At 46.5% G+C, this 22028-nt stretch overlaps 1 protein-coding gene across 1 annotated transcript in view; it reads left to right on the top strand.

Moving 5' to 3' along the window:
- The window catches only part of LOC139390884 (testican-1-like), a 406470-nt gene extending 384887 nt beyond the window's left edge, over nucleotides 1-21583 (top strand). Inside the window, exons 6-8 of the mRNA XM_071138279.1 lie at nucleotides 4550-4682; nucleotides 13950-14073; nucleotides 21576-21583. Coding sequence (XP_070994380.1) covers nucleotides 4550-4682; nucleotides 13950-14073; nucleotides 21576-21583 — 265 coding nt within the window. The remainder of the gene's footprint in view (nucleotides 1-4549; nucleotides 4683-13949; nucleotides 14074-21575) is intronic.
- Nucleotides 21584-22028: the final 445 nt, after the last annotated feature.

Below are 22028 nucleotides of genomic sequence, written 5' to 3'. Positions count from 1 at the left end.
GCACCTAAATCAACCATTTATCGCATCATCAAGAACTTCAAGGAGAGCGGTTCAATTGTTGTGAAGAAGGCTTCAGGGCGCCCAAGAAAGTCCAGCAAGCGCCAGGACCGTCTCCTAAAATTCATTCAGCTGCGGGATCGGGGCACCACCAGTACAGAGCTTGCTCAGGAATTGCAGCAGGCAGGTGTGAGTGCATCTGCACGCACAGTGAGGTGAAGACTTTTGGAGGATGGCCTGGTGTCAAGAAGGGCAGCAAAGAAGCCACTTCTCTCCAGGAAAAACATCAGGGACAGACTGATATTCTGCAAAAGGTACAGGGATAGGACTGCTGAGGACTGGGGTAAAGTCATTTTCTCTGATGAATCCCCTTTCCGATTGTTTGGGGCATCCGGAAAAAAGCATGGTGAGAGCTACCATCAGTCCTGTGTCATGCCAACAGTAAAGCATCCTGAGACCATTCATGTGTGGGGTTGCTTCTCAGCCAAGGGAGTGGGCTCACTCACAATTTTGCCTAAGAACACAGCCATGAATAAAGAATGATACCAACACATCCTCCGAGAGCAACTTCTCCCAACCATCCAGGAACAGTTTGGTGACGAACAATGCCTTTTCCAGCATGATGGAGCACCTTGCCATAAGGCAAAAGTGATAACTAAGTGGCTCGGGGAACAAAACACGGATATTTTGGGTCCATGGCCAGGAAACTGCCCAGACCTTAATCCCATTGAGAACTTGTGGTCAATCCTCAAGAGGCAGGTGGACAAACAAAACACCACAAATTCTGACAAACTCCAAGCATTGATTATGCAATAATAGGCTGCCATCAGTCAGGATGTGGCCCAGAAGTTAATAGACAGCATGCCAGGGCAGATTGCAGAGGTCTTGAAAAAGAAGGGTCAACAATGCAAATATTGACTCTCTGCATCAACTTCATGTAATTGTCAATAAAAGCCTTTGACACTTATGAAATGCTTGTAATTATACTTCAGTATTCCATAGTAACATCTGACAAAAATATCTAAAGACACTGAGGCAGCAAACTTTGGAAATTAATATTTGTGTCATTCTCAAAACTTTTGGGCACGACTGTATGTGTGTGTGTGTGTGTGTGTGTGTGTGTGTGTGTGTGTGTGTGTGTGTGTGTGTGTGTGTGTGTGTGTGTGTGTGTGTGTGTGTGTGTGTGTGTGTGTGTGTGTGTGTGTGAAATGTGTCAAGTGAAACGACTTTAGGGGCTAATGTGACCGCTCACAGGAGAGAGGGAGAGGTGATGTCTGGGTCTAACAGCACACAGCTGAACCTGAGGAGGGGAGATGCACCTGGAGCACTTAAGAGGAAGGCTAATGAAGACAGACAGATGGACAGAGAGATACAAAGATAGAGGGAGGGGAAGAAGGAGAGTGGGATGCTGTGTGTTATTCCGTTCTGTCTGTCTCTGTCTCTCTCTCGCTCTGTCTCTCCCTCCAACCCTGTGCTCTGTCAGTCCGAATTATATCTGACGGGTTCACAGCAGGGTATCCAGGTGTGGTCTGTTAGCCTAATGCACCCCACTCACAGACACACTCCATCCCATCACAGCCCGACACTTAACACACTAGAGACCACAAGCATGACCATACACATGGGTGATAGACACACAGCTATCTGACAGTGATCCCTCCCTCCTTCGCCATGCGTAAGGTGTTATCCACCCAGGCATAGATACCCTGACTAGATAAAGCACACACTTGAACACACACGCACGCACACACGCACGCACACACACACACACACACACACACACACACACACACACACACACACACACACACACACACACACACACACACACACACACACACACACACACACATGATACCACACACTCACACACACACACACATTTCCGCTCTCCTGGGCTTTCAGGAGCAGCTGCGAGGAGGAGAGGAGGGAGGAGGAGCAGTGGGGGACATCTTAAGGAGATGCTAATCAGTCTCATCAACGTTTCATATTCAACCGTATTATCAGACATAATTGCTTTTTTATTCACTAGTGAGTGTTGGCAGCGAGTGGCATGTCTAATCTGTTATTATAGTGTTTGTTTCACAACAGATGGATAATTATAGACATCAAGGTGGTGTCTGCCTGCCGCACTGCGCTGCCGCTAACCTGAATGGGAATGTACCCGTCTGACAGCCAGAGATGTGTGACAGAATCTGTGGAAGACCCAGCTCTGTTCATTCTCAGTCAGTGTATGTACATTCCCCATACAGCCCAGTGGTCAGATTGATTTCTGCGAAGGCTTGTATTCTATATCTCACACCTCAGTGTTATTGTAGACAAAAAGGTGATGCTTCGTCAGACAGAGCAGACCACTTAACTGGTCTGATTGCTGGGGGATTTGATCCAATGTAATTACCCTCCTTATAGAAAAGGCCCATGCGGACCAGGCCTCCATGACTCTGGTCTACACTGACAAGCAGCATCTATCCACCTGGAGTGAGGCTGAGTCATGGATGTGCCGCACCTCGGTGTGAGACTTGAAATAGTAACGGTCGCCTTCGGGCGCCATCTTGGCACCAAGACAATTCAATTGGAGTGATCAGCCATGTTCTTGTTAAATATTGTTATGGACCATTTGGAACCTGGAGGTGAGTTGGTTCTGTATCTACAGAATGGCTGAAGAAGAGAGTGGAGTGTAAAGCAAGTGTCATACAAAGCAATGGAAGTTGCCCAGCTTTGATTGGGCTCAATATAATTCCTTGCAATTCCAACTCAAATCAAATTAAATGTTGTTTGTCACATGTGCCGTATACATCAGGTGTTAGACCTTACAGTGAAATGCTTACTTACAAGCCCTTAACCAACAATGCAGTTTTAAGAAAATAACGAAAGAAAAAAAAGTTACAAAAAAGTAAGAGATAAGAAAAACAAATAATTAAAGAGCAGCAGTAAATAACAATAGCGGGGCTATATACAGGGGGTACCGGTACACAGTCAATGTGTCAATGTGCGGGGCACCGGTGTCGAGGTATTTGAGATAATTATGTAAATGCAGGTAGGGTTGTCAAAGTGGCTATGCATAGATAATAACAGAGAGTAGCAGCAGCATGGGGTAGGGGGGGGTGCAAATAGTCTGGGCAGCCATTTGATTAGCTGTTCAGGAGTCTTATGGCTTGGGGGTAGAAACTGTTTAGAAGCCTCTTGGACCTAGACTTGGCGCTCCGGTACCGCTTGCCGTGTGGTAGAAGAGAGAACCGTCTATGACTAGGGTGGCTGGAGTCTTTGATGAATTTTAGGGCCTTCCTCTGACACCGCCTGGTATAAAGGTCCTGGATGGCACGAAGCTTGGCCCCAGTGATGTACTGGGCCGTACGCTCTACCCTCTGTAGTGCCTTGTGGTCGGAGGCCAAGCAGTTGCCATACCAGGCAGTGACGCAACCCGTCAGGATGCTCTCGATGGTGCAACTGTAAAACCTTTTGAGGATCTGAGGACCCATGTCAAATATTTTCAGTCGCATGAGGGGGAATAGGTTTTGTTGTGCCCTCTTCACGACTGTCTTGGTGTGCTTGGACCATGTTAGTTTGTTGTTGATGTGGACACCAAGTACTTGAAGCTCTCAATCTGCTCCACTACAGCCCCGTCAATGGGAATGGGGGCATGCTCAGTCCTCTTTTTCCTGTAGTCCACAATAATCTCCTTTGTCTTGATCACATTGAGGGAGAGGTTGTTGTCCTGGCATCACATGGCAAGGTCTCTGACCTCCTCCCTATAGGCTGTCTCGTTGTTGTCGGTGATCAGGCCTACCACCGTTGTGTCATCAGCAAACTTAATGATGGTGTTGGAGTCGTGTGCAGGTCGTGTGGAGGCTGTGCAGTCATGAGTGAAGAGAGAGTACAGGAGGGGACTGAGCACTCACTCCCGAGTGGCCCCCGTGTGGAGGATCAGCGTGGCGGATGTGTGGTTACCCACCCTTACCACCCGGGGGCGGCCTGTCAGGAAGTCCAGGATCCAGTTGCAGAGGGAGGTGTTTAGTCCCAGGGTTCTTAGCTTAGTGATGAGCTTTGAGCGTACTATGGTGTTGAACACTGAGCTGTAGTCAATGAATAGCATTCTCACATAAGTGTTCCTTTTGTCCAGGTGGGAAAGGGCAGTGTGGAGTGCAATAGAGATTGCGTCATCTGTGGATCTGTTGGTGCGGTATGCAAATTGGAGTGGGTCTAGGGTTTCTGGGATAATTGTGTTGATGTGAGCCATGACCAGCCTTTCAAAGCATTTCATGGCTACAGATGTAAGTGCTACGGGTCGGTAGTCATTTAGGCAGGTTACCTTAGTGTTCTTGGGCACAGGGACTATTTGACTGCTACACTGTGCAATTTGAATGCAATTTGTAAGCAATTAAAATTGTACAGTTTGATTAACTCAACAATCATATCTGGTAGCTTATTTCTGAGTAAGTATAGAGCTATATCCGTGTGTGTCACTCACTGTCTCTCTCTCGCTCTGTTTCTCTCTCTCTCTCTCTCTCTCTCTCTCTCTCTCTCTCTCTCTCTCTCTTTATCTCTCACACAGTGTGAAACCGAGGAAAGGAAGCTTGGCCTACAAGCACTATGCAGGAGCAGGGGCCCATGGGAAGTGTAGGCCATGCCCTGTCATCCACCCCAGCCCTGTGTGTGGATCTGATGGACACACCTACTCCTCTAAGGTGAGAGACATACCCCCCCCCCGACCCCATCTTGCTCTCTCCCTCGTTCTCTCTTTCTTGTATTCCTCTTGTTTGGCTGTTCGTAGTTTTACGGTCATTTATAGTCATTCATCTACTAATGTCCTGTGGGAAGATTCTGAGTGTGGACCGAGAGAATCTGCCAGGACTGAATGGGATGTGTAAGCTCTGAGCAGCATTAGTTCCGGTTTTCCGGTTTTCGTCACTGGATATTTGGAAGTATCAGGATTGGGCGAAGGCGGTGCTTAACTGCAACACCTCAAGTGATTCGCTCATGCTCCCACAATGATCGGAAGGGGAGGTATGTTTATACTTTGTAGAATGTAGCAGTCTGACAATGACAATCTTTGCAGCATCTTTAAAGTTATAACATGAATGACAGCAAGGTCAATTGTTAGCTCAGCCAGAATTACTCAAGCATGGGAGAAAACTATTCACCCTTCACCACCCTCCATCTCCTCAGCCAGCCTCCCTACCCCGCTTCTCTCCTTGTCACACACCCGCATGCATGCACACACACATACACAAAGAGACCGCTTTGGAATGGCGATGTTCCGTAAATGAGCATGGCAGCCATGATGGATGATGCAGAGGATGAACTGTGTCCACCGGCTATATTTGATTCCACAGACCTTCGTCTGGAGAAAAACACCCTCTCCCTCTTCTCCTCTCTTCTCCACTATTATCCTCTCTTCTCCTCCTCCTCTCTTCTCCACTAGTATCCTCTCTTCTCCTCCTCCTCTCTTCTCCACTATTATCCTCTCTTCTCCTTCTCCTCTCTTCTCCACTATTATCCTCTCTTCTCCTCCTCCTCTCTTCTCCACTATTATCCTCTCTTCTCCTTCTCCTCTCTTCTCCACTATTATCCTCTCTTCTCCTTCTCCTCTCTTCTCCACTATTATCCTCTCTTCTCCTCCTCCTCTCTTCTCCACTATTATCCTCTCTTCTCTTCCTCCTCTCTTCTCCACTATTATCCTCTCTTCTCCTTCTCCTCTCTTCTCCACTATTATCCTCTCTTCTCCTTCTCCTCTCTTCTCCACTATTATCCTCTCTTCTCCTCCTCCTCTCTTCTCCACTATTATCCTCTCTTCTCCTCCTCCTCTCTTCTCCACTATTATCCTCTCTTCTCTTCCTCCTCTCTTCTCCACTATTATCCTCTCTTCTCCTCCTCCTCTCTTCTCCACTATTATCCTCTCTTCTCCAATCTTCTCCACTATTATCCTCTCTTCTCCTCTCTTGTCCTCTCTTCTCCACTATTATCCTCTCTTCTCCTCTCTTCTCCACTATTATCCTCTCTTCTCCTCTCTTCTCCACTATTATCCTCTCTTCTCCTCTCTTCTCCTCTCTTCTCTTCTCCCCTCTTCTCCTTTCTTCTCCTCTCTTCTCCACTATTATCCTCTCTTCTCTTCCTCCTCTCTTCTCCACTATTATCCTCTCTTCTCCTCCTCCTCTCTTCTCCACTATTATCCTCTCTTCTCCAATCTTCTCCACTATTATCCTCTCTTCTCCTCTCTTGTCCTCTCTTCTCCACTATTATCCTCTCTTCTCCTCTCTTCTCCACTATTATCCTCTCTTCTCCTCTCTTCTCCACTATTATCCTCTCTTCTCCTCTCTTCTCCTCTCTTCTCTTCTCCCCTCTTCTCCTTTCTTCTCCTCTCTTCTCCACTATTATCCTCTCTTCTCCTCTCTTCTCTCTTCTCCCCTATTATCCTCTCTTCTCCTCTCTTCTCTCTTCTCCACTATTATCCTCTCCTCCTCTCTTCTCCTCTCTTCTCCTTTCTTCTCCTCTCTTTTCCTCTCCCCTCTTCTCCTTTCTTCTCCTCTCTTCTCCTCTCTTCTCCTCTCTTCTCTCTTCTCCACTATTATCCTCTCTTCTCCCCTCTTCTCCTTTCTTCTCCTCTCTTTTCCTCTCTTCTCCTCTATTCTCCTCTCTTCTCCTCCCTATCCCGTCCACTCCTTAACTTTCTTTCACCCTCTCAATGATCCATCCCTCGCTCCCCTACCATTCCACCTCACCCCCTCTGTCACACTTTAATAGCTAAACACTCTGCTGTAACCACACACACACACACACACACACACACACACACACACACACACACACACACACACACACACACACACACACATACAGGCATGCAAATTCCCACCCACCCACACGCAATCTAATCTGGCCTTTGTTTCCACTAAGAAGGAATGACTTGAGCCTCGGCCATATAGCTTCACAGAGATCAATCTGTGCTCTTCTCATGGGGATTCTGTTGTTAACACACACACACACACACACACACACACACACACACACACACACACACACACACACACACACACACACACACACACACACACACACACACACACACACACACACACACACACACACCTTCTATCCCTCCCCCACTCCCCTTTGCCTGGTCCACTCCAGAAGTAGAGAGGGGGATTGGGCTGTCACTCTCCATCAGAGAGAGAAGGAGGAGAGGAGCAAATGGGTGGCAGGGGTCTCCCGCTCTCCTCTCTTCTCTCCTTCCCCTGCTCCCTCTGGCTCCCTCTGGCTGGTCTGGATAAATGTGTGGCCTCAGCTGGTAGAGTGATGTCGTCCTTACTGAGACCAATATAGTGGTTACGCCTGGGCTAAGAATCCAGTCCTTATAGTGTGGTGCTCTTATAGAGTGTGTGGAACGATGTTGGATTCTCACATGCATACGTGTATACGCACACACACACACATAACACACACACACACACACTCCAGATCCTATTATCAGAATGATGCTTTTATCTCTAGAGAGACTGTAGCCTGCAGAGTAAAGCCCATTACATTGCTCCTCTCTTCTGGCTCATTCCACTTCTCTCCAAACTCTCTTTCTAAACTCTCTCTCTCTCTCTCTCTCTCTCTCTCTCTCTCTCTCTCTCTCTCTCTCTCTCTCTCTCTGCTCACCTGCCCCTCTCTCTCTCTGTCTCTCTCTCTCTCTCTCTCTCTCTGTGTCTCTCTCTCTCTTTCTGCTCATCCCCCTCTTTCTCTCAAAACTCTCAGAATGAGTAGTGTTTCAGTCTGAACCGCTCAGCCCCCTCAACTCACTGTGGAACAATAATGGACTCACTCTCTTTTTCTCTTCCTCTGTTTCTCCCTATCATTATAGTCTTCCTCCGTTTCTCCCTATCATTATAGTCTTCCTCTGTTTCTCCCTATCATTATAGTCTTCCTCTGTTTCTCCCTATCATTATAGTCTTGCTCTGTTTCTCCCTATCATTATAGTCTTCCTCTGTTTCTCCCTATCATTATAGTCTTCCTCTGTTTCTCCCTGTCATTATAGTCTTCCTCTGTTTCTCCCTATCATTATAGTCTTCCTCTGTTTCTCCCTGTCATTATAGTCTTCCTCTGTTTCTCCCTATCATTATAGTCTTCCTCTGTTTCTCCCTATCATTATAGTATTCCTCTGTTTCTCCCTGTCATTATAGTCTTCCTCTGTTTCTCCCTATCATTATAGTCTTCCTCTGTTTCTCCCTATCATTATAGTGTTTCTCCCTATCATTTTAGTCTTCCCCTGTCTTCCTTCCTTCCTTCCTTCCTTCCTTCCTTCCTTCCTTCCTTCCTTCCTTCCTTCCTTCCTTCCTTCCTTCCTTCCGTCCTTCCTTCCTTCCTTCCTTCTCCCTCTTCTGTTCTCTGTATTTGCCCCTCTACTTTTGCCTCTAGTTTCTTTCCTATATTTGTACATAATTAAAAACATATCAAAGCCATCCACAGACAGAGATTATTGGTGCTGACACCACCAGTGTCTCACTAGCCTGGAAATAGCAGTCAATTGAATTGGCTGGGGAATATTTCATCAGTTTCCTTTCCTCCCTCTCGACAGGTAATTCAATATGTATAGAAGGGGAGAGCGGCGTACCTTTGTCAACAAATTGGATTAAGCGACATTAGTGCTGCTATCTAAGAACTGTCAGGGAGAAAGTGATGGATTTAAATTGGAATGTGTGAAATTGAAAGTGTCAGCAAGAGAGTGGAGAGAGTCAGTGTGTGTGGTTGTGTGTGTGTTGCATTTGTACATGTGTGTTATGATGGAGGATAAATGCAATACATGAATATTGTACGTGTGAACGTGTTGTTTTTATATAGATACACTACCTTTCAAAAGTTTGGGGTCACTTAGAAATGTCCTTGTTTTTGAAAGAAAAGCACATTTTTTTTGTCCGTTAAAATAACATCAAATTGATCATAAATACAGTGTAGACATTGTTAATGTTGTAAATGACTATTGTTACTGGAAACAGCTGATTTTTAATGGAATATCTACATAGGCGTACAGAGGCCCATTATCAGCAACCATCACTCCTGTGTTCCAATGGCACGTTGTGTTAGCTAATCCAAGTTTATCATTTTAAAAGGCTAATTGATCATTAGAAAACACTTTTGTAATTATGCTAGCCCAGATGAAAACTGTTGTCCTGATTAAAGAAGCAATAAAACTGGCCTTTAGACTAGTTGAGTATCTGGAGCATCAGCATTTGTAAGTGACCCCAAACTTTTGAACGGTAGTGTGTATATTTTTAACTTGAAGGTGTGACTTATATACCACTCAACCAAGTCTGTTTATAACAATACGACGCGTGAACGTCTGATTGATGCAGTTCCACATGGTTGTGTTAATGGTATTCCCTCCACAATATAACACCCACTGTACTGACAGGACCCACTGTACTGACAGGACCCACTGTACTGACAGGACCCACTGTACTGACAGGACCCACTGTACTGACAGGACCCACTGCACTGACAGGACCCACTGTACTGACAGGATCCACTGCACTGACAGGACCCACTGCACTGACAGGACCCACTGTACTGACAGGACCCACTGCACTGACAGAACCCACTGTACTGACAGGACCCACTGTACTGACAGGACCCACTGCACTGACAGGACCCACTGTACTGACAGGACCCACTGCACTGACAGGACCCACTGTACTGACAGGACCCACTGCACTGACAGGACCCACTGCACTGACAGGACCCACTGTACTGACAGGACCCACTGCACTGACTGGACCGACTGCACTGACAGGACCCACTGTACTGACAGGACCCACTGTACTGACAGGACCCACTGTACTGACAGGACCCACTGTACTGACAGGACCCACTGCACTGACAGGACCCACTGTACTGACAGGACCCACTGTACTGACAGGACCCACTGTACTGACAGGACCCACTGTACTGACAGGACCCACTGCACTGACAGGACCCACTGCACTGACAGGACCCACTGTACTGACAGGACCCACTGAACTGACAGGACCCACTGCTCTGTTTACCCTCTGTCAAGGTTGTGACAGGACCCACTGCTCTGTTTACCCTCTGTCAAGGTTGTGACAGGATTGAGCAAACAATGTGGAGGGAAAAATAAGGGTTATTTATGATTTACATTTCAATAATAATGCATAAAGAGACAGAAACAAAGCCATTACAGAGCCTGTCCCAGATATGCATACAACAATTGGGATCAGGTCTCTTACCAAGCAGTATGCAAATGCTATCTAAATGTTTAATGCAGTACGTAGTCTATGGTGCCGTGCACAATGGCAGAAATGTAAGAAAATAAATGGTTTATGTCTAAATATGTAAAGACACCAAGAATGAGAAACATTCACACAATGTTGCTACATGTTCACGCTGTCCAGCTTATGTAATATCCTAACATGAAAGAGTTGAAAGGTCAGTAACTTTTTGACCTAATTAATGTAGGCCCAATAGGCACTGTGGTTAATGTGTTGTGTTTATATGCAGGCATTATAATCCCCACCTTGACAGATGGTAGACAGGCGGCAGGTAGCCTCGGGATTAAGAACATTGAGCTTGTAACCGAATGATTGCTAGTTCGAATCCCTGAGCCAACTAGCCGACTATGTGTAAACTCCATCTGTCCTCTTGAGCAAGGCACTTAACCCTAATTGCTCCTGGGTCACTGTTGTTAATCGCAGACCCTGGTCAGTGACCCCACTCTCTGAGGTTGTCTCAGGGGGAGTTGGGATATGCAAAAAATACATATTGTACACACTTGTACATGTGTTACATATGACAAATATAAATTCCAACCAAATTATTATTAAACAGTGCAGTGGGTCCTGTCAGCGCAGTGGGTCCTGTCAGCGCAGTGGGTCCTGTCAGAGCAGTGGGTCCTGTCAGAGCAGTGGGTCTTGTCAGTGCAGTGGGTCCTGTCAGTACAGTGGGTCCAGTCAGTGCAGTGGGTCCAGTCAGTGCAGTGGGTCCAGTCAGAACAGTGGGTCCAGTCAGTGCAGTGGGTCCAGTCAGTGCAGTCGGTCCTGTCAGCGCAGTGGGTCCTGTCAGTGCAGTGGGTCCTGTCAGTGCAGTGGGTCCAGTCAGTGCAGTGGGTCCTGTCAGTACAGTGGGTCCTGTCAGCGCAGTGGGTCCTGTCAGAGCAGTGGGTCCTGTCAGAACAGTGGGTCCAGTCAGTGCAGTGGGTCCAGTCAGTGCAGTCGGTCCTGTCAGCGCAGTGGGTCCTGTCAGTGCAGTGGGTCCTGTCAGTGCAGTGGGTCCAGTCAGTGCAGTGGGTCCTGTCAGTACAGTGGGTCCTGTCAGCGCAGTGGGTCCTGTCAGAGCAGTGGGTCCTGTCAGTGCAGTGGGTCCTGTCAGAACAGTGGGTCTTGTCAGTGCAGTGGGTCCTGTCAGTACAGTGGGTCCAGTCAGAACAGTGGGTCCAGTCAGTGCAGTGGGTCCAGTCAGAACAGTGGGTCCAGTCAGTGCAGTGGGTCCAGTCAGAACAGTGGGTCCAGTCAGTGCAGTGGGTCCAGTCAGAACAGTGGGTCCAGTCAGTGCAGTGGGTCCAGTCAGTGCAGTGGGTCCAGTCAGTGCAGTGGGTCCAGTCAGAACAGTGGGTCCAGTCAGTGCAGTCGGTCCTGTCAGTACAGTGGGTCCAGTCAGAACAGTGGGTCCAGTCAGTGCAGTGGGTCCAGTCAGAACAGTGGGTCCAGTCAGTGCAGTCGGTCCTGTCAGTTCAGTGGGTCCTGTCAGTGCAGTGGGTCCTGTCAGTACAGTGGGTCCAGTCAGAACAGTGGGTCCAGTCAGTGCAGTGGGTCCAGTCAGAACAGTGGGTCCAGTCAGTGCAGTGGGTCCAGTCAGTGCAGTGGGTCCAGTCAGTCCAGTCGGTCATGTCAGTGCAGTGGGTCCAGTCAGTGCAGTCGGTCCAGTCAGAACAGTGGGTCCAGTCAGTGCAGTCGGTCCTGTCAGTTCAGTGGGTCCTGTCAGTGCAGTGGGTCCTGTCAGTACAGTGGGTCCAGTCAGAACAGTGGGTCCAGTCAGTGCAGTGGGTCCAGTCAGAACAGTGGGTCCAGTCAGTGCAGTGGGTCCAGTCAGTGCAGTCGGTCCTGTCAGTCCAGTCGGTCATGTCAGTGCAGTGGGTCCAGTCAGTGCAGTCGGTCCAGTCAGAACAGTGGGTCCAGTCAGTGCAGTCGGTCCTGTCAGTTCAGTGGGTCCTGTCAGTGCAGTGGGTCCTGTCAGTACAGTGGGTCCAGTCAGAACAGTGGGTCCAGTCAGTGCAGTGGGTCCAGTCAGAACAGTGGGTCCAGTCAGTGCAGTCGGTCCTGTCAGTTCAGTGGGTCCTGTCAGTGCAGTGGGTCCTGTCAGTACAGTGGGTCCAGTCAGAACAGTGGGTCCAGTCAGAACAATGGGTCCAGTCAGTGCAGTCGGTCCTGTCAGTCCAGTCGGTCCTGTCAGTGCAGTGGGTCCAGTCAGTGCAGTCGGTCCTGTCAGTTCAGTGGGTCCTGTCAGAACAGTGGGTCCTGTCAGTACAGTGGGTCCTGTCAGTACAGTGGGTCCAGTCAGTGCAGTCGGTCCTGTCAGTTCAGTGGGTCCTGTCAGTGCAGTGGGTCCAGTCAGTGCAGTGGGTCCTGTCAGAACAGTGGGTCCTGTCAGTACAGTGGGTCCTGTCAGTACAGTGGGTCCAGTCAGTGCAGTGGGTCCTGTCAGAACAGTGGGTCCTGTCAGTACAGTGGGTCCTGTCAGTACAGTGGGTCCAGTCAGTGCAGTGGGTCCTGTCAGAACAGTGGGTCCTGTCAGTACAGTGGGTCCTGTCAGTACAGTGGGTCCAGTCAGTGCAGTCGGTCCTGTCAGTTCAGTGGGTCCTGTCAGAACAGTGGGTCCTGTCAGTGCAGTGGGTCCAGTCAGTACAGTCGGTCCTGTCAGTACAGTGGGTCCTGTCAGTACAGTGGGTCCTGTCAGTACAGTGGGTCCTGTCAGTACAGTGGGTCCTGTCAGTACAGTGGGTTCTGTCAGTGCAGTGGCTGTTATATTGTGGAGGGAATTCCATTAACACAACGTGTGGAACTGAATCAGACGTTCACGCGTCGTATTGTTATAAACATACTTGGTTGAACGATAAAAAATGCTAAATTAAATGACGCATTGACACGTTCAATGGTGTGTGTGTGTGTGTGTGTGTGTGTCTGTAACGGTTGTCGTCTGGAGATAGAGAGGACCAAAGCGCAGCGTGGTTAGTGTTCATCTTTTTAATGGAAAACTGAACACTTCAAAAACACAAAACAACAAAGTGAAAACCGAAACAGTTCTATCTGGTGCAGACACACAAAGACTGAAAATAACCACCCACAAAACACAAAGGAAAACAGGCTACCTAAATATGGTTCCCAATCAGAGACAAAGACTAACACCTGCCTCTGATTGAGAACCATATCAGGCCAAACAAGAAACCCAACCTAGAAACACAAAACATAGAATACCCACCCAACTCACGTCCTGACCAACTAAAACAAAGAAATAACACAAGAACTAGGGTCAGAACGTGACAGTGTGAGACACTTGCGTCTTTCCAGGCCCTCAGAGGCAAATTCTATTCAAATTTTACTTAAAATGTGATTATTCTTTGGTTTGACAAGAAAACCATCTTTCAAATCCATTTGAGGTTTGTTATTTTGCGTTTAAAAACAACTTTAATTTGTTCATTACCTGATTACTGTAATCTGTTGTCTGCAGTTGTATTGGGGGCTGTCCTTGAAATTGCTTCTCTCTAATACACAAGGCGAAGAGAACCAGCAGCATCTGTGTGAGTGTGTGTGTATGCGTATGCGTGTGTGTTTACATGACTTCTTAATGGCTACATCTGTTCATCAGAGCTGAATGTCCAATGGTGCCTCACGTGAGTCTTGCCTGCCTCATCTGCCTCTCTGAAGAAAGACTCCGCTACCCATGATTCTCTATGTGTTTTGTAGTGTACGCTGGAGTTCCAGGAGTGTAAGTCAGGGAAGAACATCGCTCTGAAGTGTGGAGGACCGTGTCCGTGTCTGCCTGACCTGGAACTGGTCAAACCACACAGCCACAAAACAGAGAAGAGCGGTGAGTCCCTAACCTCAACCCTAAACCTGTCTATGTGTCTGTGTGTCTGTGTCTGTGTGTCTGTGTGTCTGTCTGTCTGTCTGACTGTCTGTGTGTCTGTGTGTCTGTGTGTGTCTGTGTGTCTGACTGTGTGTGTGTCTGTCTGTCTGTCTGTGTCTGTCTGTCTGTCTGTCAGTTAGTGTCTTAGTCCATGTGAGTTTTTGAAACTGCAAAATAGAGAAGCTTTTCAGTTGTACACACCATCACATCCCAGTTACAGACAGTACACACACCCTTTAGTGACAGCGTATCATCGGGGTCCATACACACATCCCAGTTACAGACAGTACACACACCCTTTAGTGACAGCGTATCATCGGGGTCCATACACACATCCCAGTTACAGACAGTACACACACCCTTTAGTGACAGCATATCATCGGGGTCCATACACACATCCCAGTTACAGACAGTACACACACCCTTTAGTGACAGCATATCATCGGGGTCCATACACACATCCCAGTTACAGACAGTACACACACCCTTTAGTGACAGCGTATCATCGGGGTCCATACACACATCCCAGTTACAGACAGTACACACACCCTTTAGTGACAGCATATCATCGGGGTCCATACACACATCTCAGTTACAGACAGTACACACACCCTTTAGTGACAGCATATCATCGGGGTCCATACACACATCCCAGTTACAGACAGTACACACACCCTTTAGTGACAGCATATCATCGGGGTCCATACACACATCCCAGTTACAGACAGTACACACACCCTTTAGTGACAGCATATCATCGGGGTCCATACACACATCCCAGTTACAGACAGTACACACACCCTTTAGTCATAGCGTAGAATCTTGGTCCAGTGAAATAAGCGCTGGTGTTATGACGTTTGTTCTTGTTTGGTTTGACAACGCCTTATATCACTAACCAGCTCTCTCTCTCTTTGTGTGTGTGTGTGTGTGTGTGTGTGTGTGTGTGTGTGTGTGTGTGTGTGTGTGTGTGTGTGTGTGTGTGTGTGTGTGTGTGTGTGTGTGTGTGTGTGTGTGTGCGTGCGTGCGTGCGTGCGTGCGTGCGTGCGTGTGTGTGTGTGTGTGTGTGTTCTCCACTTATATAACTCTCAATGAAGTGAAAATCAAAACTATTGATATCCTGCAGGTATTTTGGCAGCACAAAGAGGCACTGTCATGAAACCAGTGTTGTAACTGTACTTCAAGTGAAGTCCTCAGCTCATGAGGTATTTCATTAAGGAAAGGATGATCTTTTATAAACACATACAAACATCAACTACATCAACCTGCCCAGACCCACTAATACACACCCCCATCTCCATCAGCTATATCAACCTGCCCAGACCCACTACTACACAACCCATCTCCATCAACTATATCAACCTTCCCAGACCCACTAATACACACCCCCATCTCCATCAACTACATCAACCTGCCCAGACCCACTAATACACACCCCCATCTCCATCAACTACATCAACCTGCCCAGACCCACTAATACACACCCCCATCTCCATCAACTACATCACCCTGCCCAGACCCACTACTACACAACCCATCTCCATCATCTACATCAACCTGCCCAGACCCACTACTACACACCCCCATCTCCATCAACTACATCAACCTGCCCAGACCCACTACTACACACCCCCATCTCCATCAACTACATCAACCTGCCCAGACCCACTAATACACACCCCCATCTCCATCAACTACATCACCCTGCCCAGACCCACTACTACACAACCCATCTCCATCAACTACATCAACCTGCCCAGACCCACTACTACACACCCCCATCTCCATCAACTACATCAACCTGCCCAGACCCACTAATACACACCCCCATCTCCATCAACTATATCAACCTGCCCAGACCCACTAATACACAACCCATCTCCATCAACTACATCAACCTGCCCAGACCCACTACTACACACCCCCATCTCCATCAACTATATCAACCTGCCCAGACCCACTAATACACACCCCCATCTCCATCAACTACATCACCCTGCCCAGACCCAATACTACACACCCCCATCTCCATCAACTACATCACCCTGCCCAGACCCACTACTACACACCCCCATCTCCATCAACTACATCAACCTGCCCAGACCCACTAATACACACCCCCATCTCCATCAACTATATCAACCTGCCCAGACCCACTAATACACAACCCATCTCCATCAACTACATCAACCTGCCCAGACCCACTAATACACACCCCCATCTCCATCAACTACATCACCCTGCCCAGACCCAATACTATACACCCCCATCTCGTGTGCCCGTGTCACACTCCGCCACATGGCCCCAAACTGCACCATTTTCTTATCTTTCCGTCGCCCACGCACTTTCAACATTTATATAATAAAGCGTTTGACTTTTCCATTGTATTAACACCGGAGGATTGGTGGATTTCCAGTTTTTAAGTATACATTTTTTAAAGATGATTGAGGAGAAAAATATCGTCCAACCTATCGGGTATGTCACTGCACCCTCATGTCCTGAAATATGTAGCAGTACAACTGGTTCTATTGTGTGTTGGATTGTGTGCATTCTGCATCGGCATCGGTGGATTTGTAATTATCTCTGCCCTCTTAAATGTGATATAAAAGTGAACACAGATATTCGGAGAAATACGGCCTGTCGTTATCCGAAACAGACCCAATGTGTTCATTATGAATTTATTCATAAGCTGTCTGTTAGTTTCCTCCTCATCAAATATGACCCTGACAAGATCTTTTAATTGGAAAGTGATTGTGTGTGCGTGAGCAGGGTTCATCTGAATATATCACAGAGATGGTGACAATCAAGTTAATGCAGTCAGCGTGCAATCATTGCACGGACGGACACATGCACACACGCACTACCACACACACACGTACACACACACACGTACACACACACACGTACACACACACAAGCACAACTCTGGAATGTAAAATAAGTCCGCAAAAAAGCTCTTCTGGTTTCCATTTCTTCCCCACATACCACCTCTCTCTCTCTCTTTCCTGTCCTCTGTCTCTCACTCTCTCTCTCTCTCTCTCTCTCTCTCTCTCTCTCTCTCTCTGTCACTCTGTCCCTCTTTCCCTCCATCTCTCTCTCTCTGGCAGCATCAGCCAGGGGAGTTAGGGAAGTATGGAGGGTGATGGAGTGAGTGAGTGTGTTTTATTGTTTGTCATGAAGATGGGATTTCAGGAGATGGATGGAGGGATTCAGTAAGAGAAAATACAATCTGAAGACAAACAGCAGGGAGAGGCATTCTCCTCCAGATGGAAAAGTGTGCTGAGGGATGGATAGAGTGTGTCTGTCGAGGGAGGGGAAACACAATCCTGGGGGAGGAGCTAAGAGTGGTGGGCTACGTAGGTCAGTCCTGGGGAGAATACAGTCATGTCTGTGTGTAGTTACTTTGCATGACATGCTTATAACTAAAGGCCTTTCCATAGAGTAAAGGGGGAGGACGGGAGGATATGAGGTAAGGAGGGAGGAATATAAATAATCTCCTGCTTGTGATGAGAAGTGCATTCCCTTTCCATCTCTTTATGTATACAGCTATACATGCAGACATGGACATGATTCTGTTTGTGTGTGAGGACTAGATGATTATTTTTGCGAGGGAGAGTGTTTACACATGTGTAAGCGTATGTTTGTGTTGCATGTTTACTTGTGCGCCTGTATTTGCATCTATAAACCGTGCGTGTGTGTGCGTAATATGTGTAAGTTTTAAGGGGTGCATTCCTCTCTCCCTCCTCCTCCCTGGCTCCTCCCTGGCTCTGATGCAGCAATGATGAGGCCATGAATATGGATGCCTTCTGACAGGATGTCTTCTATTTTTCATAAATGACAAAACTCTACCCTTCTCTAACTCTCTCCCTCTAACTAACTCTAACTCTCTCTGCCAGGGCCCAATTATGGCAATATTACTCTAGAATATTAATGTTCTGTTGAAGACCTTCTTTGGTTGGTGATAGAAGTACCCAGTCATCAGCATATAGCAGGAATTTCACCTCTGTGTCAAATAGTGTGAGTCATGGGGCTGGAGAATGGTCCAACATCCCTGCTAATTCATTGATATAAATGTTGAAAAGATTTGGACTCAAACTGCAGCCTTGTCTCACACCTCGACATTGTGAAAATAATTATGTTCTTTGGTTTTTGATTTTTATTGCACACTTGTTTTCTGTGTACATACATTTTATTAAGTCATACACCTTACCACCAAGCCCACTTTGGAGAATTTTGTAGAATAGCTCTTCGTGCCAAATAAATTCAAATGCTTTTTTAAAGTCAATAAAGCAAGCAAAGATTTTGCCCTCTTTTTTTTGGTGGACGTGTTTATTAATTAGTGTGTGTGAGGTGTATATATGGTCAGTAGTGTGATGGTGTTTATTAATTAGTGTGTGTGAGGTGTATATATGGTCAGTAGTGCGAAGGTTAGGGAGAAAGCCAATTTGCCATTTACTTATTAAGTTTTTTTCTTGACGAAAGGTTTGAATTCTTGAATTCAAAATGCTACAGAAAACCTTTACTGTTTACGCAAATTCCCCTGTAATTATTGGGGTCTGATTTGTCTCCACTTTTGTGGATAGGGGAGATGAGCCCCTGGTTCCAGACTTCAGGGAAGTAGCCAGAAGTTAAAACCATGTTGAACAATTTAAGCACAGCATTTTGCAACTCAGGTGTGCTGTTTTTCAGATTTTCATTTCTGATGTTGTCTAGACCACAAGCCTTCTTTGATTTAATAGATTTGAGCTTTTCATTTAGTTCTTGTTGGGTTATTGGGTAATCTAAAGGATTTTGGTCGTTTTTAAATGACTGATGTTACATTTTTCTTGAAATTCTAATTGGTTATGTTATAAGTCTTCTTGTGGGAGGTTTTTGTATAGATTATCAAAATAAGTTTTCCAAATTCCTACATCTTGTATGGCTAATTCTTGTGGCTTTGTTGTGCTTAAATTGTTCCACATGTCCCAGAACTGATTTTGGTCAATTGTGTTTTCAATTTCATCAAGTGTCTTGTTGGTATAATTCAATTTCTTGCATTTCAGTTTTTGTTTATACTGTTTCAAAGTATTCATATCATAGCTCTGGGTTGTTTTGCTGCTTATGTTTTTCGTTTGACATATACATTTCTACTATTGACTGTTACCATTAGAAACACGTTGATCTGACTGTGGTCTGACAATGGTGTCTGTGGTCTGACAGTGAATGCACTAATGGAGGAGGGGTCAATGTCAGTGATGGCATAATCGACTACACTTGTCCCAAGAGCTGAGCAGTAACTACACTGACATAAAGAGTCCCCTCTGATTCTACCATTAAGCATGTACAGGCCTAAGGCTCGACAGAGATGTACTCACTCCTTCCCATTTTTGTTCAGTATAGGCCCTGGATATTCCAAGAGCTGATAGTTAGTGATCTCATTTATAATAAGTGAAATTCACTGGTTTGAGTAAAGTACATTGAAAAAAATATATATATATATATATACACACATACATACACATACACACATGTACATTCGTATATACATAACTCTATACATACTCTCTCTCTCTCTCTCTCTCTCTCTCTCTCTCTCTCTCTCTCTCTCTCTCTCTCTCTCTCTCTCTCTCTCTCTCTCTCTCTCTCTCTCTCTCTCTTCAATTCAAGGGGCTTTATTGGCATGGGTAACGTGTTAACATTCCCAAAGCAAGTGAGGTAGATAATATACAAAAGTGAAATAAACAATCAAAATTATCAGTAAACATTACACATACAGAAGTTTCAAAACAATAAAGACATTACAAATGTCATATTATGTATATATACAGTGTTGTAACAATGTACAAATGGTTAAGCATAAATATGGGTTGTATTTACAATGTATTTACAATTTACAATGGTTGCCTGGTTGCCCTTTTCTTGTGGCAACAGGTCACAAATCTTGCTGCTTTGATGGCACACTGGAATTTCACCCAGTAGATAAGGGAGTTAATCAAAATTGGATTTGTTTTCGAATTCTTTGTGGATCTGTGTAATCTGAGGGAAATATGTCTCTCTAATATGGTCATGCATTGGGCAGGAGGTTAGGAAGTGCAGGTCAGTTTCCACCTCATTTTGTGGGCAGTGAGCACATAGCCTGTCTTCTCTTGAGAGCCATGTCTGCCTACGGCGGCCTTTCTCAATAGCAAGGCTATGGTCACTGAGTCTGTACATAGTCAAAGCTTTCCTTAAGTTTGGGTCAGTCACAGTGGTCAGGTATTCTGCCACTGTGTACTCTCTGTGTAGTGCCAAATAGCATTCTAGTTTGCTCTGTTTTTTTGTTGTGAACACAAACACAAACTTTCTTAGATTTTTGCATTCTTCATCAAACCATTTGTCATTGTTGTTCATTTTCTTCTGTTTTCTATTTGAGATTTTTAGATTTGATAGGGAAGCTGAGAGGTCAAACATACTGTTAAGATGTTCTACTGCCAAGTTTACACCTTCACTAATACAGTGGAACGTTTTACCCAGGAAATTGTCTAAAAGGGATTGAATTTGTTGTTGCCTAATTGTTTTTTGGTAGGTTTCCAAACTGCATTCCTTCCATCTACAGCATTTCTTAATGTTACTCAGTTCCTTTGGCTTTGATGCCTCATGATTGAGTATTGCTCTGTTCAAGGAGACTGTGATTTTGCTGTGGTCTGATAGGGGTGTCAGTGGGCTGTCTGTGAACGCTCTGAGAGACTCTGGGTTGAGGTCAGTGATAAAGTAGTTTACAGTACAACTGCCAAGAGATGAGCTATAGGTGTACCTACCATAGGAGTCCCCTCGAAGCCTACCATTGACTATGTACATACCCAGCGTGCGACAGAGCTGAAGGAGTTGTGACCCGTTTTTGTTGGTTATGTTGTCATAGTTGTGCCTAGGGGGGCATATGTGGGAGGGAATGCTGTCACCTGCAGACAGGTGTTTGTCCCTCTGTGTGCTGAGGGTGTCAGGTTCTTGTCCGGTTCTGGCATCTAGGTCACAACAGACTAATACATGTCCCTGGGCCTGGAAATGATTGACATCCCCCTCCATAATGGAGAAGCTGTCTTCATCAAAGTGGGGGGAATATAGTTAGCACACAGGAATACTTTTTTCTCTGTTAAGATCATTTCCTTTAGAATTTCTAGCCAAATGTAAATGTCCCTGTTTTGATTAATTGAGTTAGGTCTGCTCTGTACCAAATTACCAAATGAGTCCCTTCCCTGTTTCACACATGGTAGTTTGGTGGATGGGACTACCAACTCTCTGTAGCCTAGAGGGCAACCAGTGGGTCCGTCTCCTCTATAGCAGCTTACTTGCAGGATGACAATGTCTGTATTACCAATTTCTTTGTCCGGGTTCCTGCTCTTTAGGCCAAAGGCAGATGACCTCAGGCCTTGGATATTCCAGGATGATATAGTGAAGGCTTTGTGTTCCATAAAGTGTCCAATGTTGTTGGTCGTGTGGTTTGGCCTCAGGCCAGTAAGTGTGAGCAGAGCCTGCTGAGCATCTGGTACATGCCATTGGCTTGGGCTGGTGTAAGAGTGGGGATTGGGCCTGTTTGCCCGCTCACTACCTGGGTTTATGTGTGACTTCCATGTTGATGCCCTCTTTGCGGGGGTGGGATGCATGGGGTGGGCAGGAGGGGCATAGGTCTGATCTGAGGGGGCCTAAAATGGGGTGTGGGCATGGTGGACATGGTGGGGTGTTGATTGGTTGGGGTGGGGGTGTGGATGTGTCTGGGGGTGCTGTGGTCTGGATGTAAGTCCTCTTGGAGTGGGTCCTCTATGTGTAGGTCCAGGGGGTGGTCCCACAGGTCTGGGAGAGTGTCTCGCTGGTCTGGGTGGGGTGTCTATTGATCTGTTGCTCCTCTGTCTCTCTCTGTGTCTCTCTCTCTATGTCTCTCTCTCTGTCTCTCTCTGTCTCTGTGT

Source organism: Oncorhynchus clarkii, chromosome 31 (assembly GCF_045791955.1).
Source record: "Oncorhynchus clarkii lewisi isolate Uvic-CL-2024 chromosome 31, UVic_Ocla_1.0, whole genome shotgun sequence".
Taxonomy (NCBI): domain Eukaryota; kingdom Metazoa; phylum Chordata; class Actinopteri; order Salmoniformes; family Salmonidae; genus Oncorhynchus; species Oncorhynchus clarkii.
Note: the sequence above shows the minus strand (reverse complement) of the source record. Positions and strands in the feature narration are given on the sequence as shown.